The sequence below is a fragment of the Trachypithecus francoisi genome, unplaced genomic scaffold, assembly GCF_009764315.1.
Source record: "Trachypithecus francoisi isolate TF-2019V2 unplaced genomic scaffold, Tfra_2.0 Lachesis_group17, whole genome shotgun sequence".
Lineage (NCBI taxonomy): Eukaryota > Metazoa > Chordata > Mammalia > Primates > Cercopithecidae > Trachypithecus > Trachypithecus francoisi.
Window position 1 is genome coordinate 47,268,590 of NW_022681462.1, and position 16,519 is coordinate 47,285,108.

The 16,519-nt window shown below is 46.0% G+C and overlaps 1 protein-coding gene across 1 annotated transcript; it reads right to left on the reverse strand.

Annotated features, from left to right (window-relative positions):
• Positions 1–1,456: 1,456 nt before the first annotated feature.
• Positions 1,457–13,421, reverse strand: ECRG4 (ECRG4 augurin precursor). Its single transcript, XM_033175559.1, has 4 exons — positions 13,215–13,421; positions 7,001–7,048; positions 4,904–5,061; positions 1,457–1,857 (listed from the first exon to the last, which is right to left on the reverse strand). Exons 1-4 carry the CDS (start codon positions 13,291–13,293, stop codon positions 1,696–1,698), a joined length of 447 nt encoding a protein of 148 aa, XP_033031450.1. The 5' UTR covers positions 13,294–13,421; the 3' UTR covers positions 1,457–1,695.
• Between the last annotated feature and the right edge of the window lie 3,098 nt (positions 13,422–16,519).

The following is a 16,519-nucleotide window of genomic DNA, read 5'->3' on the forward strand; positions in this document are numbered from 1 at the left end:
CTGGGATTACAGGTGTGAGCCACTGTGCCTGGCCTGTTTCCTCAAAAAAGTAAACAGAGAATGAATATGTGATCCAGCAATTCCAAAGAGAATTGAAAGCAGGGACACTTTAAAAAGATACTTCCACACCCGCGTTCATAGCATTATTCACAACAGCCAAGACACAGAAGCAGCCCAAGTATCTATTGATGGTTGAATGGATAAGCAAAAGTGGTCTATCCATACAATGGAGTATTATTCTGCCTTAAAAAGGAAGGAAATTCTGACACATGCTGCAACATGGATGAACCTTGAGGTCATTACGCTAAGTGAAATAAGCCAGACACAAAAAGACAAATACTGTATTACACTACTTATATGAAGTCCCTAGAGTGGACATTCATAGAGACAGAAAGTAGAATGGGGGTTGCCAGGGTGTTGGGGGTAGGAATGGGGAGTTAGTGTTTAAAGGATACAGTATCAGTTTGGGAAGATGAAAAAGTTCCAGAGATGAATGGATGGTGGTGATGGTTGCACAACAATGTGAATATACCTAACCACTGAATTGTACACCCGAAAATGCTTAAAAGCGTAACTTTTATGTATATTTTACTACAGTTTTAATTTGTATGGCTCCCCAAGGAAAACAATGGCCTTTGTTTATGATTGTCCGTAAACACCGCTGCTCTGAATCCAGTGCTTCCTACTGGGCCTAGGGTTATTGATTACATAGGATTTCTGAATGGGGGTGTGTGTCAGAGGCTCTCTGCAAAATTGCATGTGATTTTTCTGAGGAAAAGAGCAAAAAGCTTTCACCAGACTGTCAGAGGAGTATGTGACACACAAAAGTCTAAGACTCATTCTGAGTTGCCCACCTCATGCTGTTAATCTCCTCCCCCACCTCACCCCCTGCAGTTCTGCATAGGCTGGAACCAGACCCCCTCCTATCAGCAAAGGCGCAGATTCTGCATCACTTCGCCGTCTTCTTATCCTCCCTCTCCTCACGCAAATACTACCTTTTCTTTCATTCACTCAGGTTGTTTACAATGCAAAGAATATTCTTAAATATGTCTTAAATTCATGGAACAAAGTTTTATTTTTTAGATAACTGTGGCTCTGAAATCAACCAATTTTCAGGGTTTTTTTCTATTGCCCTTCATTTCCTGGATGGTAATATTCAACAGGTCCAGCTCTAGCTCCGAACCAGAAAGATTCTCTGTCAAATGATTGGAATCCTCCACGTTCTGTAACCACAGATCATTTTCATCTAGCTTTTCTTGCTAATCGTATGTCTTGCATTTCATGTAGACTGCATTTTAACAAACGGAAGACCTCTTGCTCAGTCCCGTGGTCTGCCTGGGTGGCGGTGAGGAATCTCAGGGTGATAACGGAGAGGTGCCTCTCAGATGCAACTTCAAAACATCAAGGGAATGAGAAATGTCACCAGCTTAATTTGCACCCAAATGACTTCTGAGACTTTTCTTTTTAACAAAATGCTTTATTTCTATTTTTAAATGAGATGCATTGTTAGGCATTCCCATGAAATATCAAAAGGCATTTACATGTGTTGTTTTAACTCTTCTTTTTTGATCACACAAAGTAGGTAGAAAAGATCTGCTGAAATAGAACAAATCAGAAACCAAGTAGTGTAAGGCATTAGGAGATACGTGAAGAGAACCGCTATTTGCTTCTTGTACAGCGTGTGGCAAGTCATGGTTAGTAGTCGTCGTAGTTGACGCTGGCTCCGTGCCTAAAGCTGTAGGGGCTCCGGGGACCAATTGCAGAGTCTTCATCATAGTGACGTTGGTAGTAATCGCCATAGTACTCATGTCCATTTCGATCTCTGTTAAGCCAATAGGTGATGTCATCTTCAAATTTCTGGAGGAAAAGAGAGAGAATGATAGAGAACGGATTTGAGGGCACACAGTCCCCTAAGACCTAATCTTACCTGTGGCTTTTCTCCTTGGTGGTTTTTCTTCAATGATTAACAACCCTTAGTAATTCCCTGTTATCATATTCTTGTGCTCAGAGGCCAACACAGTCAGGAGTATTCACTCTGATAAAAGCGATCTTTTCCCAAAGGAGTGCAGGCCCATACCTTTGCAAATTTTGTAAAATATTTGCTAAATGTACTCCAGACTTAAACGTTTTTCTGTCTCTGTAAATCAAATGGACAGTTGCCCAAATGCAGTAACAACTTGGCCTGACCCTTAGGCCACATCTTATTGCGGCAAACACTGTCTTACCTTCCTAACCCATTCCTGTGCCTGGCCCTTTATATTGCATAGAGTAGATGCTTAATAAATGTTGCTTGAGTTAGATCAACCACTGCACTGGCCTATTATAGTGCTAGGGCAGAGAACTGGGGGTATATTTTATGGTGACTCTTATACCTATGTTGTTGGTTAGAGTGTACACAGATGCACTTATTTATTCTGCAAATGCTTTGAGATGGGCACTGTGTGTCATGGCCTGTGCTGGACACTGGAAGGCTGCCACAAACAGAGTCTCTGCCTTCAAGAAGCCTACTGTTCCTGAGTGACAGATATGAAAACAGACAGTTACAGATAATAAAAGGGATAGAGAAGCTAAAGCTGAGTAAGAAGTGTAGAATGATGCTCAGGTTTTTGGTTTGGGCAACTGATCTTGGCTATTAATACATTTTTTTTTTTTAAAGAAGAGACTAATTTTTCTTTGGTGGTGGTGAAGGTGCAAGATTAATTTAGACTAGGACTCATGTGTGTTGATGCTCAGGATGTGGCAAGAGATTCAGTGTGAGAGCAAAAAGGCAGGGAGATGACAGATGGGCGGGTGAACGGGTCATGCTATTGGGGTGCAGGGCCAGTTTTTCTCCAAGCATGGCCCATGCACCCCTGCATCCAAATCACAAATGCAGGTTCTCAGGCACCAGCTACTCCATGCCTCCTGCATGGAACTTTCTGATGTTTGGGTCTCAGCAACTTGTTTTTATTTTAACAAGACTGCCAATGAACATTAATTCTTTGAGAACTTTGTGATTTTTTAAATTAATTTTTAAGAACTTTAATTAATATTTGAGAACTTTGTGAGGCTGGAATCCCCAACCTAGCCCATGACTGTGGTCTCTGGGTCTCAGTGGTCATCCAGTCTCGGTGGGTACTGGGCCAGCTAGTGCTGGATTAAAGAGCATGATTCCAGTTTCTCACTGCCATTCTCTATACCTGGGGTCTGAATCATCTGAGCCCACCTCAGCCTCTGCCTTGGGAAGGAGGACACTGACTTCCTTGGCTCTGTCTCTAGTTTTGCTTCTCCCATAATACAACATTCTTGGCCACGGTGAAACAATCTTGCTTCTTGGGTTTTCTCATTTTATTTTATTTATGTATTTATTTTTTTAAAGAGGGAGTTTCACTCTTTCACCCAGGCTGGAGTGAAGTGGCGCGATCTCGGCTCACTGCAACCTCCGCCCGCCGCCATGTGTGAATGTGAAGTAAGTTCATACCTCCCTGTGTGAGACGTAGAGGGAGGACTCGTGGCCTGTGCAGCCCCACCAGGGAGCAGATGGGCTTTTCATGGGCAGGACCTCCAACTGGGCAGTTGGAAGTGTTTTTCACGGTGCGCACCTGATTCATTTAGACGGTGTATACACAATACTGCAGTAGGTGAAGAAAAAACTAAACCCCTTAGACAGATCATTTTTAGTGGCTACATAAAATGAAATCATGTGGCTATACCATAATGTCTTTCACATTTCCAACCATCGGACATATTACTTGTTGCCTAAGTGTCTTTTCGCCTTTTTTTCTTTTTCTGTGCAGATAGCTGAACACGTAGAGCCAAACTCTGAGCCGAACATGATTCTAAGTACTTAGAGGTATGAACTTACTTCACATTCACAACAATCCAAAAGGCAGTTGCTGTTATTTACATCTCTGTGCAGTTTGCCCTTTACTTAGACCACATTCTTCCTAGTGAGGTTCCTGGGGCAAGGGCGGCATCGCGTTTAAGTATCTCTGAGTGTTGTCAAATCGCACATTCCTGTGAGTCACATGTAAGAGCAACAGTTTTCTGGAATCTTCAGCAGCATCTGGTGTTCTCATTGAAAACTAAAATTATACGTTTACTTGTTTGATGGACAAAAATGCTATATCCTCTTTCAGTAATTTGCATTTCTTTGATGACCATCATTAAAATGGGCATTGGGAGTTTAACATGCAGGTACAGGCGCCGTGGCTCACGTCTGTAATCCCAGCACTTTGGGAGACCGAGATGGGTGGATCACCTGAGGTCAGTCACCATGGACGGACATCCATGTGGCCACATCTGTGACTTCCATGGGCTGCCGTCTCATCTGCACATGCACTCCAGCTGGGAGCCTAAGATTATAAACTTCTTGTCTTTCATTCAATGAATGCGTCCACCAGTGCCATCTAGGCGCATGAACTGTAAAACATCTTTTCCTTTAAGTGCATTGACAAATTTTCCCCCAAACCTCTACACAGACCCATCCTCTCTTTACAGGTCATTTTTCATCTCTTGTCATTATCATCATAGATCCTGGCATCCCTGTTGTTTCTGACAGTCTTCAAGGTAAAAGTGAAAAGATTTTGGGGGATTGTGAGTTATTTTGAGGATACCCTGGCAAAACTGTTCAGCCAAGTTAAAAGGGTTGCCAAGAAAGTCAGATTCTCGATGAATCTAGGTCCCTGCTGTTTTCGTTCATGACTGCTCTGGGTTCTGCCTCCTGAATGTGCCCTGGTGGAAACTTCCAGCCATTGACTTTACACCATAGGTAACGTGATCCAGTGCCTGATAACACTTGGCATATGATGAGGCCATTACTTTAGGAATGAACGGCAAAGCTGAATTTTCTGCTTCCTGTTTCCCTGAGCCACGCCTCCTCCCTGCCTCCCTGCCCTGTGGAAGCCAGGCCTGCAACACCTACCGCTTCGTCAAAGCCCATGTAGAGAAACTGCTGGTACCACTGCTGCACCTCGGGCCGAGTCCGGTCCCACAGCTGCCGCTTCTGGCGCTTCAGGCTGCCGAGGAATTCTTTGGCTTTGTTCTCATCAACAGCCACTTTAGTCTTAGTCGGAACAGGTGCTGAAATCATCCATTCCCCATCCCCAAAGCACAAAGAATGATTTCCTTCCTCACTTTCGGTGAATCCCTGTTATACATTCCATCCCCCACCACCATGTGTAGGAAGATTTTAACTCTCAACTGCATTCTTACTTGCATGTGGCAATGTGACACAGCCTCGTAGCATCCATCACCATGCTTCCTGTTAGTAAGTTTTATTTGGCACAGCCATATAAAGAGGCATGGACTAAACTTCAACCTCTGGGTCCTCAGGGTAGAAATGAAATTCAGCTCGTCATTCAGGAAACAGACTGGATATCTAGTGCCACACAGGTATACGGGCATGTCCATTGCATATGCAAACACAAGAGGGTTGTGCTTGGCTCAGGAGATTATGTAAGAGAAAGGAACTGGAATGACGAGCCCCGGGTGAGCAGGGACCAGACGCTGCCCAACAGTAGAGCTGATTCTCACACCAGGCTGCTGAGACACAGAATTCCCTTAAGCCAATGCCTGTCTGCGCCTCACAGTCTGACCACTGATGCAGGATACTGACCCGCACCCTCACACTGCTGCTGCTAACGTCTTTCCATCACAGTCTCAATTGCTGAAACGGAACCACTTCTGCAGGATGTGCCCGAGGAAGCCACTGTACCATTAGGCTTTCTGCCCCTGCTGTCACGTTCTCAGCCCCTGTCCCCTTATCTATAAAAGTGGATGGACAGTCCCTCTCAAAGACGTCAGGAAAAATGCACAGGATCATGGAAATGCAGGGTTGATGTGTTTGTTGGTCATATGGATAAATATCAGCAGGGTTTTTTGTTTACAGTCCCTTCAGGGACTGTTACACTGTTTTGTATACAGTAGGGGCTCAATATGTGTTTCTTGGTTTGAACTGAGACGAGGCTGCGGGATGCACACCTAGGAGTTGTGACTGCCTCAGCAACTTGCTCACCTATAACAAGCTGGTTCTGTGAGGGCGTTGTTCATCCCTGGGCATCGGTGAGGTGAGGCTCTCACCACCACACAGCACAGGGAGGGGACACTCTGAGCCGCCTCAGAGATTGGGAGTGGACCAGGGATTCACAGGTGGCTGGAAACCCAGGGAAAGATGCTGGGAACGCCCCCAAGGAAATCCTTGCCTGCAAGAGTGGCCTCCTGTTCTCCAGCCACCTGTGGGAGAGTCCCTGAGCAGCAACTAGGGGGTGTGGGAAGAACGACTGAAGACCCCACTTCAGGGAGGAAGTTTAGCCTGCTAGAATCCCCCGTAAACTAGGAGGGAAAGAATAAGTGACTAAATGGTCACATCAGAAGTGTGGTCACACTTTTTCATTTCTAAGGGATTCTTAATTTTACAGATAGAGATGAAAGTTGGGAGAGGGGAAATGACATTCACAAGACCCCACAATTGATTCACCTGATCTGATTACAGCAGGTCCAGAACCTGTGTGTTGGGACCCCCAGACTGTTCAATTTCTATGACATTTTGCCACTGTCACATTTATCTTAGATGCATTTTTCAAAACAGAGGCTAATAACAAGAAAGGCTTTCCTGTTTGAAACCCTTCCCCACGAGCTCATTGGAGACACGGACTACGGCAACAATGGTGTTCCACGCCTGCCCCACCAGCTGAGGATTATGTGCTCCAAAGATAGTCTCTAAAGTGCTTCATGATCCTAAAATAAATAGCATGCAATTAACTGTACCACTGTTTCTTTTGTTTTTGAGTCCACACTGACAGGTTTCAGAAAAATAACCTTCAGACATTTACTGGCAGTATTTATCTAATAAAATACCATAGCACATACCCACAGAATAAGCCCTTCATATATGCTAACCTTTTAAGGAGTAAACACTTTTGATTTTCCAAATACAAGACTCCAGTGAGCACATTTCATATTGCCACTTCATTTCCATCCGGTTAAGAATGCATCCCTTATCCATTTGGGGTATATTTACCTTCTCGTTTTTGAAGCATCAGCTTGAGTTTATTTCCACTTATGCCACCTAAAGGAATGAAAATTGAAATCCATATCAGAGTTACACTGCTCCCTTCAATTTGTCAAAGGCAGAAATCAGAGTGGGAAAAAAGAACTGTGGGCCCTTGGCTTGATTTGGCAACTTGGTAACATCACAGTATTTAATGCTTGTTGTATTCCCTGTCCTGCAGGACAAACAATTCAGACTGCCCATGGCTAATAGTGGTGCTAATGACCACAGCAGACTAAGGGCATTACGATTTGTGCTAGTCAGAGTGACGCGGTTCTTTTAGCCCTGTGTCTTACTATGAGGGGCAGCCATCTGTCATGCTTATCTTCCTGCAAACTTTCGCTTCGTGGTGTAATACATTGAATAGTGTCCTCCTGAAACTCCGATCCACCAGAAACCCCTGAATGTGAGCTTATTTGGAAATGGGGTCTTTTCAGATATAATCCATTAAGGATCTCAAGATTTTTCATTAAAAAAATTTTTTTTCTTTTCTTTTTCTTTCTTTTCTTTTTTTTTTTTTCCAGCCTGACCCATCACTGAGAGAGTCTCAAGATGTTATTGTATGGGATTTAGAGGCATAGAGATCCAGTGACTGGTGTTTTTATAAGAAGGAGGATCCAGAGAGGTCACCCGTGTGAAGACAGAGGCAGGCAGAAAGGGGAGCAAGGCTCCCACACGCTGGGGAACTTGCCTTCGCTCTAAAAGTGCAGCCGAGTTTTGTATCTTGCCCAGATCATCCTAAAATCAAGCATGATTTGTACTACTTGCTGTCCTTTGTATTCCCTTTTAAAAGTGTTTCTGATCAGCTCAATAATTTTTAATAGAAAATACCTTGTCTGGCCTGATAGAACACACATGTCCACCCAGCGCACTGGCTTGCGGACCTATAGAAGCTTCTGACCCTTAACTGTTGCATGCAGACGTGCTGACATCGTAAGTAGTGAGTAGCACATCTTCGGGTGTAAGGAACTGGAGTCAGGCCCCGGGATGGAGGTAATGGTGACCACTTTCTCAGCAGGGTTCTTAGCCTCTCCTTCCATGGATAGGCTCCAGGGGGTCTAGAAAGGCATGTAAAATTGTGTTTGCATCTGCAAAGGCAAATTTTCTGGGAATAGGAACCATAGCTTTTGCCAGACTCTCAAAAATGTCTGTGACCCAAATCAAATTAAGAAGCCCTGCTTTGTTTGTGAATCAGTAAATAAATTGATCGATAAAGCTGGGGGGAAAAATAAATGTTTTGAAAGAGAACCTCTGCATAAAGAATTTACTATAGAGTTGGGGAGAAAAATATATCCATAGTCAAGAGTGACAAGCTGGCTGCCCTACCTGAGGATGCATTTTATTAGCATACCCAGTGTTGACACGAATGCCTCTCAGCCCAAGTCACTTAGCACACCCATGGTTCATAAGCAGCCACCTAACCTACTAACCTCCTGCAGCATTTGAATTAAAGTGCTACCTAACTGCCTTCAGAGTCATTGGGCCATCCAGGGAGCCTGCTGGCCTGCCCTCTGGGATGGGACAGGGAACCTGCTAGAACTTATTAAGTCTATTTCCTGCTAAGTGCCTCCCTGGTAATTCACGGGTAGGGTGGCCACACTTTCTGGCTGTCCAGGGACAGCCCTGGTATATACCTCTTGTCCTTGTAAACTAATGATAGTGCCTCCTTTTGCTCTCAAAAGTGTTTCAGCTTGGATGATAAATTACACGGCCACCCAATTTTTCGAGGTTTAATGGCATGGAAATGGCTTCATAAGATCTCTAGGGACCACACTGAAGGGCCAGGGAATAGAGGTTGTGATTTCCCTCGCACCTTCCCTATGAGAGCTGGGAGTCTGCTGGGCGATGAGCTAATATATCAGCGTAGTGCACAGCAGCCTGTGGGAGAGCTGCAGTGGTTTTTGCTGTCTGTGCTCAGGTGGGTCTACAGTGATGTAGTTGTTTAAAAAGCCATTGCAATCTTAGGCTGTTCAATAAAGGATACTTAAAAAAAGAAAGTAACTGTCCTGTCTCTGTTCCATCACAGCTCTGAGCAGACCTCCCCTCTACTATTTAGTTCAGTTCACATCATCTCACTTGAAGAAGGTCATAGAAAAACTGGAGTTGTGGTCAAAGGAGAGTGTCCAGAGAGGACTAGGGCCCAAGCACATGTTACATGAGAAGAAATTAAAGGAGTTTAGGTGTTTAACCTAGAGAAATAAAACTTGTGGAGCTGAGTGTGGTGGCTCGCACCTGTAACCTCAGCATTTTGGGAGGCCATGGCAGGCACATCGTCTGAGGCCAGGAGTTCGAGACCAGCCTGGTCAACTTGGTGAAACCCCATCTCTACTAAAAATACAAAAAATTAGCCGAGTGTGGTGGTGCATGCCTGTAGTCCCAGCTACTTGGGAGGCTGAGGCAGGAGAATCGGTTGAACCTGGGAGATGGAAGTTGCAATGAACCAAGCATCACTGCGGTCCATCCTGGGTGACAGAGTAAGACTCCATCTCAGAGAAAAGATGAAAGAAAGGAAGAAAGAAAGAAAAAGAAGAAAGAAAGAAAGAAAGAGAAAGAAAGAAAGAAAGAGAAAGAAAGAAAGAAAAGAAAGAAAGAAAGAAAGAAAGGAAGAAAGAAAGAGAAAGAGAAAAAAAGAGAAAGAAAGAAAGAGAAAGAAAAAGAAAGAAAGAAAGAAAAAGAAAGAAAAGAAAAAGAGAAAGAAAGAAAGAAAAAGAAAGAAAGAAAAAGAAAGAAAAGAAAAAGAGAAAGAAAGAAAAAGAAAGAAAGAAAGGGAGGGAGGGAGGAAAGAAGGGAGGGAAAAGAAAGAGAGAAAGAAAGAAAAACAGAAAGAAAGAGAAAGAGAAAAGAAAGGAGGGAGGCAGGGAGGGAAGGAAGGGAGGGAGGGAGGAAGAAAGGAAGGAAGGAAGGAAGGAAGAAGGAAGGAAGGAAGGAAGGAAGGAAGGAGGAAGGAAATTTGTGGGAGTAGAGCAGTGGCTTTGAGGGGCCACTGGGCCATAGGTTAGGGCATGAAGTAAGGTTTCTAACACCCTGACAGCCACCCAAGATGGGACAAATGGCCCTGGGGGGTTTGAGATTAAGAGTTGCTGGAGGCATCTGAACATAAATAAACAAAGATGAGCACTTGACCAGGCTACTGTAGAGGGGATTTTCTAATTGGATGGGGGTGGGACTACTGTTAAACATTCTACTTCTCTTCCAAGCTTAAATTCAATGAAGAAATCTATGAAAATATTTGCCAAGGGAGACAGATATGATCCTTGGCACTAACAATAGCATTCATTAATGTCTTAACATTTGTCAGTCTCTAACAGCTCACAGGGTAGTGCATACAGAATTAAGTATGGCCCCTCCATCTGTTTGCCTTCTGTAAAAGTGCTTAACAATTAATGAATGAAATGTGGTCTGATGTTGAAATAGACATTGATTTAGGCATTTGCGATGAGGCTGCAATTTCTTGCAGCAAATGTAGCCTCGCCAAACCTTAGCTATAGACTGAAAAACACAAATAAGTCCCAAATTATGAATTATGAATGTTGCTACTGTGCCAGGTACTACACACCGAACTCCATATCAGTACATATAATTGGACACTACACTAAAGTTGTTTGAGGAAAAGAATAAGGAACAATAGAACAGCTGTGATTTTTTTCTGTATTATGGATTTTTCACCCAATATCATCCGTTGTTCATTCTAGGCTGCAATAATAAGCACTCCTGAATTTATCCAATCCAGTTGGCTAGTATTAGCTCTCCCAGCAAATTCAGAGCTGCAAAATGCCCCTTTGAAGGTGTTTAGTATTAATACATTGATCAAGAAAGGGCCACTGTCATTTTCTTTATTAAATGTTTGTGAGTGAGGAAGGGCATGGTGGTTCAAGCCCATAATCCTAGCACTTTGGGAAGCCGAGGCAGAAGCATCACTTGAGCCCAGGAGTTCGAGACCAACTTGGGCTACATAGTGAAACTCATCTCTACTAAAAATTAAAAGCAAAAAAAAAAAAAAAAAAAGTCCAGGCATGGTGTCACACACCTGTAGTCCCATCTACTCGGGAGGCTGAGGTGGGAAGATTGCTTGAGCCTGGGAGATCAAGGCTGCAGTGAGCTATGATCACACCACTGCATTCCTGCCTGGGCAACAAAGTGAGACCCTGTCTGGAAAAAAAAAAAAAAAAAAGTTTGGAGGTGGCATAAAGAGTCACCTTTGGGATTATATAAAGATTTTCATTGTAGGCTGAGCATGGTGGTTCATGTTTGTAATCCCAGCACTTCGGGAGGCCAAGGTTGGCGGATCACCTGAGGTCAGGAGTTCGAGACCAGCCTGACCAACATGGAGAACCCTCATCTCTACTAAAAATACAAACAAAAAACCAAACAACAACAACAACAAAAATTAGCTGGGCGTGGTGGCGCATGCCTGTAATTCCAGCTACTCGGAAGGCTGAGGTAGGAGAATCTCTTGAACCCAGGAGGCAGAGGTTGTGGCGAGCCGAGATCATGCCATTGCACTCCAGCCTGGGCAACAAGAGCAAAACTCCATCTCAAAAAAAAAAAAAAAAAAAAAATTCATTATATAAGAACTTTCACATCCCATCCCAGCGCGGTAATATTTTAACTGACTTCCATCACTGAGTTACATATAAACTAAATAAAATACAAGTCCTGAAAATAAATGACTTGTAGCCAATGCTCACTCGACTTATTCTGATGTGCTTTTTTCTTCTTCTTTTATTTATTTATTTTTTTATTTTGCGACAGAGTTTCGCTCTTGTTACTCAGGCTGGAGTGCAATGGTGCGATCCTCAGCTCACTGCAATCTCCACCTCCCGGGTTCAAGCGATTCTCCTGCCTCAGCCTCCCGAGTAGCTGGGATTACATGTATGTGCCACCACATCCGGCTAATTTTGTATTTTTAGTAGAGATGGGGTTTCCCCATGTTGTTCAGGCTGGTTTCGAACTCCCGACCTCAGGTGATCTGCCCCCCCCCAGCCTCCCAAAGTGCTGGGATTACAGGTATGAGCCACCAAGGCCGGCCCAGATGTGCTTCTTAAAATGGCAAGAACAAAGAGTGGAAGGCAGGTAAACCATACAATTGGAAATGACTGACTAGCTTCGCCTGTGATTCTAATGTGGAACAGTAATTCCCCCCACCTGGACAGACCCCACTACCTCTCCTGCTGTTCTGGCAACCCCAGGGCTCCTACTGAATGTCCCCTGCCTCTTCTAATCTGGAGTTTAGTTTTCATACCTGTTTTGAAAGAGCAAAATACAGAAACTGAGCAATCGAGTGAGCCTACCTTTTACATTAGGCAGTGCCCAGCTGCTTTGCAATGGGACAGAGCCAGTCTCAGGCTCTTAGGCAAGTCACTTCACACACCAGTAACTCTGAGGTCACAATGCCTGCCTCCCCAAGATGTAAGCTTCAAAGGCAGTCATCTGTACATGAGGTCACTTGTGAACCATAAAGGCTCCTCCTTACCCACTGAAGGTGGTAACTCAGGACAAACCACAGTTTCAGATTATGGTTCCTAAAGTGGGGCCTGTGGAGCCCAGCGGTCAGATGTCGGAGCACCCATCATTTGGGTGTGCCTGTGAATGCACGTTTTACAGAGAGCGAGCGCGGAATTTTCAGAGTTTTCAACCGATTCGCTGGGAGCTCCACGAAGCAGAAAAGATTAAGCATTACTCCTTTAAGAGCCTTTCCCCTCTCTGGGGTGTGAGGCCTGTGCCCAGCTTTGCAAATTGCAACTTGACCCAGAGGGGAAGCGCAAGTCAACTCTGTTGCCAAGCGACTGCCTGGAAGGGAATCGCGGTGATGGTGCCATTTGCCTCCTCTGGGTTACCAGCTGCGTAAAACCCCCACTACCCCTTTGCCCCTTACGTTAAGCCTCGAAACACAACTTGCCCACCCTTCGGATGCCTGGCCCTCCTTTCCCAAGGTTGCCCGGGAGATCTGAGACCCTCCCCTTGACCCAGGTACTCTCCACCCGCACAAGCGCACAACTTCGCACTCGTGCGAGTGCAAAACCCTGGACCCGGTCCCCTACCACCCCCTTGGCCCTGCCTAGGCTAAGGATGGGTCCCTTCGCCGCCACCCCATCACCGATCGCTCTCCCCGGGCACCCTGGAAGCCCCACGCGGGGCTAACCCCTGGTGCCGCTATCAATCAGCCTGGCATTGCCCCGCTCACCTGGGCCCCAGCACAGGAGCAGGAGCAGCGCCAGCCCGGTCAGGGCCAGGACAGCCGGCCGCGCGGGGGAGGCGGCCATGGCAGCGGGGCGCGAGCAGGAGGGCGAGGGGCGCACTTCGAGCCGCTGCGCGGGAGGACTGGGCGCGGGAGAGGGGTGCGAGCTCGCAGGCGCGGCCGCGGGTTATCCCTGCGTCGCTGCCGGGGCGGGACCTAGCGGGTGGGCGCCGTGCCAAAGGGCTGAGGGCCAAGCGGCTGCGCCCAGCGCCCGGGCGAGCACCGCTGAGGTCCTCTCTCCCGCCCCGACCCCAAGGGGAACGCAGCGCCTGGGCTCCATGGCCAGGGATGCTCGGCCACGGAGAACCGCCAGCGGCTGGGCGCCGCGTGGCCAGCGCTGCCCGCAGCTAAAGCGGTGAGGACAAGCTGGGTTCCGGAGACCCAGGGAAGGGCAGAAGGCGTCAGGGGAAGGGACGAGGCCCCCTGGCCACTCAGAGGGGAGGACTTGCCGGATCCCAGCGCTGGGGTCTATCTTTGGCTCCCCCACTTTCTCCGTCCGCCCCAGCTGCGCCACTGTTCCCCTTACTCCTCGCCCCTTCCTTCCCCATCTCCCACCCTCCCTGCTTGGGGGCCTTGCTTCTGCCTGGTTTGTAAAGTGAGCCTTGGAATTTCCTTAGTTCAGAGCTGCTCTTAAGGATGCCTTAGGCGGGGCTGTTTTTTGCGATATTTTGAAAGACTCCACAGTCTGGGTTCAGAGCTGCAGTCCAGGAAATCTCTCACCCAAACTTTTCCAATAGAAAAGCCTTTGAGAAACCAGGAACCTGGTGCCCTGCAGCTGTGAGCAAAACCACTGCTTCCCATTGCCCGCTCTGTAATCCCGGCACACTTCAGCGATGTTAAGGTGAGGCCCAAGGGAAAGGCAGAGCTGCATCCCAGTAACGGGCCTGTTCAAATGTAGAGGACACGTAAAAGGCGGGGTAGTGAACAAAAACTAGAACAACTTTATCCCAACGGACTCTGAACGGGTCACCTAATTATTCTTTCCAGGCCTGGGCTACAAAAGGATGGTGATGTGAGATTGCCTTTCCTGTCTTCCCAGATCTGCCCTGGACTGAGCTGATTACCTCTTTCCTTCACCAAGCTTCTCACTCCTCCCGGCCCCCAGATGGAGTTTCACTCTTGTTGCCCAGGCTGGAGTGCAGTGACGTGATCTCACTCAGTACAACCTCCACCTCCTGGGTTCAAGCGATTCTCCTGCCTCAGCCTCCTGAGTAGCTGGGATTACAGGCATGCACGAGGGGATCCGGCTAATTTTGTATTTTTAGTAGAAAATACAACACCATGTTGGCCAGGCTGGTCTTGAACTCCTGACCTCAGGTGATTCACCCCCCCTCGGCCTCCCAAAGTGTTGGGATTACAGGTATGAGCCACCACACCCAGTCGGTTTTTTTTTTAATATACCTTCCAGTAGTAAGTGCTTACTGTCTCTCCATATAATTAGCTCTCTATGCAATGCAGATGAATTTCTCCAGCAGGAAGGAGAAAGAAGTCTTCTAACCTTGAGCTAGTAAAGGCAGATGGTGCCCGACCACAGAAAAAAGTGCTAAGTGGGTCTGAGAGTTAAATAGTGATACAGCCCAGGGTGTTAGAGAGAATCAGAAGGATAATGTTACACATCAAGTTATCTTGGAGAAGTGCTTCTAAGCCCTTGAGGAAACTGTAGAATAGGGGATAGGAGTTTTAAAAGCAACTAGGCACATATTTACTTTTGCCTGAGGACAAGAAATTTATCATTACAAAGAAAAATCAAAGCACATAAAAAGTCAATGTTCTGTTTGGATTGGTTTAGAACATACCTTAAACACAATGGCTATAATCTCTTATCTTGTGGAGATCATCCCCCCCTTACCCCAAATTGCTACCAATATCTGCTTCTAATATGACATTCAAATTCTCTTCACTTAAGGGGGGTCATGGTGGTTCACGCCTGTAATTCCAGAACTTTGGGAGGCTGAGGAGGGCAGATCACTTGAGGTCAGGAGTTCGAGACCAGCCTGGCCAACATGGTGAAACCCCCTCTCTACAAAAATACAAAAATTAGCGAGGCATGGTGGCGCATGCCTATAGTCCCAGCTACTTGGGAGGCTGAGGCAGGAGAATCACTTGAACCCAGGAGGCAGAGGTTGCAGTGAGCCGAGATAGCACCACTGCACTCCAGCCTGAGTGACAAAATGAGACACCATCTCAAAAAAAAAAAAAATTATCTTCACTTAATCGGGATATGATCAGAGAGGGTTCTGTAGCAGGGAGCCTCTCACTCTGCCTTCAGAGGGCCGCTGAACTCATGTGTTCAGCCTGGAGACACTATGTCAGTTCTTACACTGATATCTAAGTTCCTTTTCATCTGTCTATTTGTTCAACGATATTTACTTATTATCTTAGTCCATTAGGGCCGCTAAACAAAATACCATAAACTGAGCAGCTTATAAACAACAGAAATGGATTTCACACAGTTCTGGAGTCTGGAAATCCAAGACTTAGGCCCCAGCAGATTTGGTGTCTGGTCAGGTCCTGCTTCCTGCTTCCTAGATGGCACCTTCTTGCTGTGTCCTCATATGGTAGAAGGGGTGAGGGAGCTCTCTGAGGCTCTTTTATGAGGTCACTAATCCCACTCATGAGGGATCCATCCTCTTTACCCGATCATCTCCCAAAGGACCCACCTCCCAACACCTCACTTTAGGAATTAGGATTTAATGTATGGATTTAGGGGAGACACAAAAATTCGGTTTGTAGCACTTACAAAATGCTAACTACATTCGAGACACTATCAAAGGTCCTTTTCTTACTAGTCACTTAAATTTGTCATCCCTTTCATGTACAAGACCCTCCTTTCTCCCTCTGCTAAGTCTGGTCTGATTTTTCATTCCAGTGTTTCTCAAACTTAGTCTGAAAATCCCAAGGGGCTTGTTAGTGCGGATTGCTGGATCACATCCCTGGAATTTTGTAGGTCTTGGGTGGGGCCCAGATGTCTCCATTTTGTTTTTATTGGCTCCTAGAGGATGCTGATATCAGTAGTCCTCAGACTGTACTTTGAATAACTCAGCTCATTCAGCTCTCCACCAAAACTCACCAGCTTCCCAAAGTCTCTCCCTGGCCTCACTCAGTTTAATAATACACAATTTCTCTGCCTTGATATACCATATACCAAATGACCCCAGGGCCTTCGTTTATGCCATGTGGCAGTAGCTAAGGACACGGGCTTTGGGTTCCAGTTCTTTCTGCATTATGCACAAACTGTGTAATTAGATCAC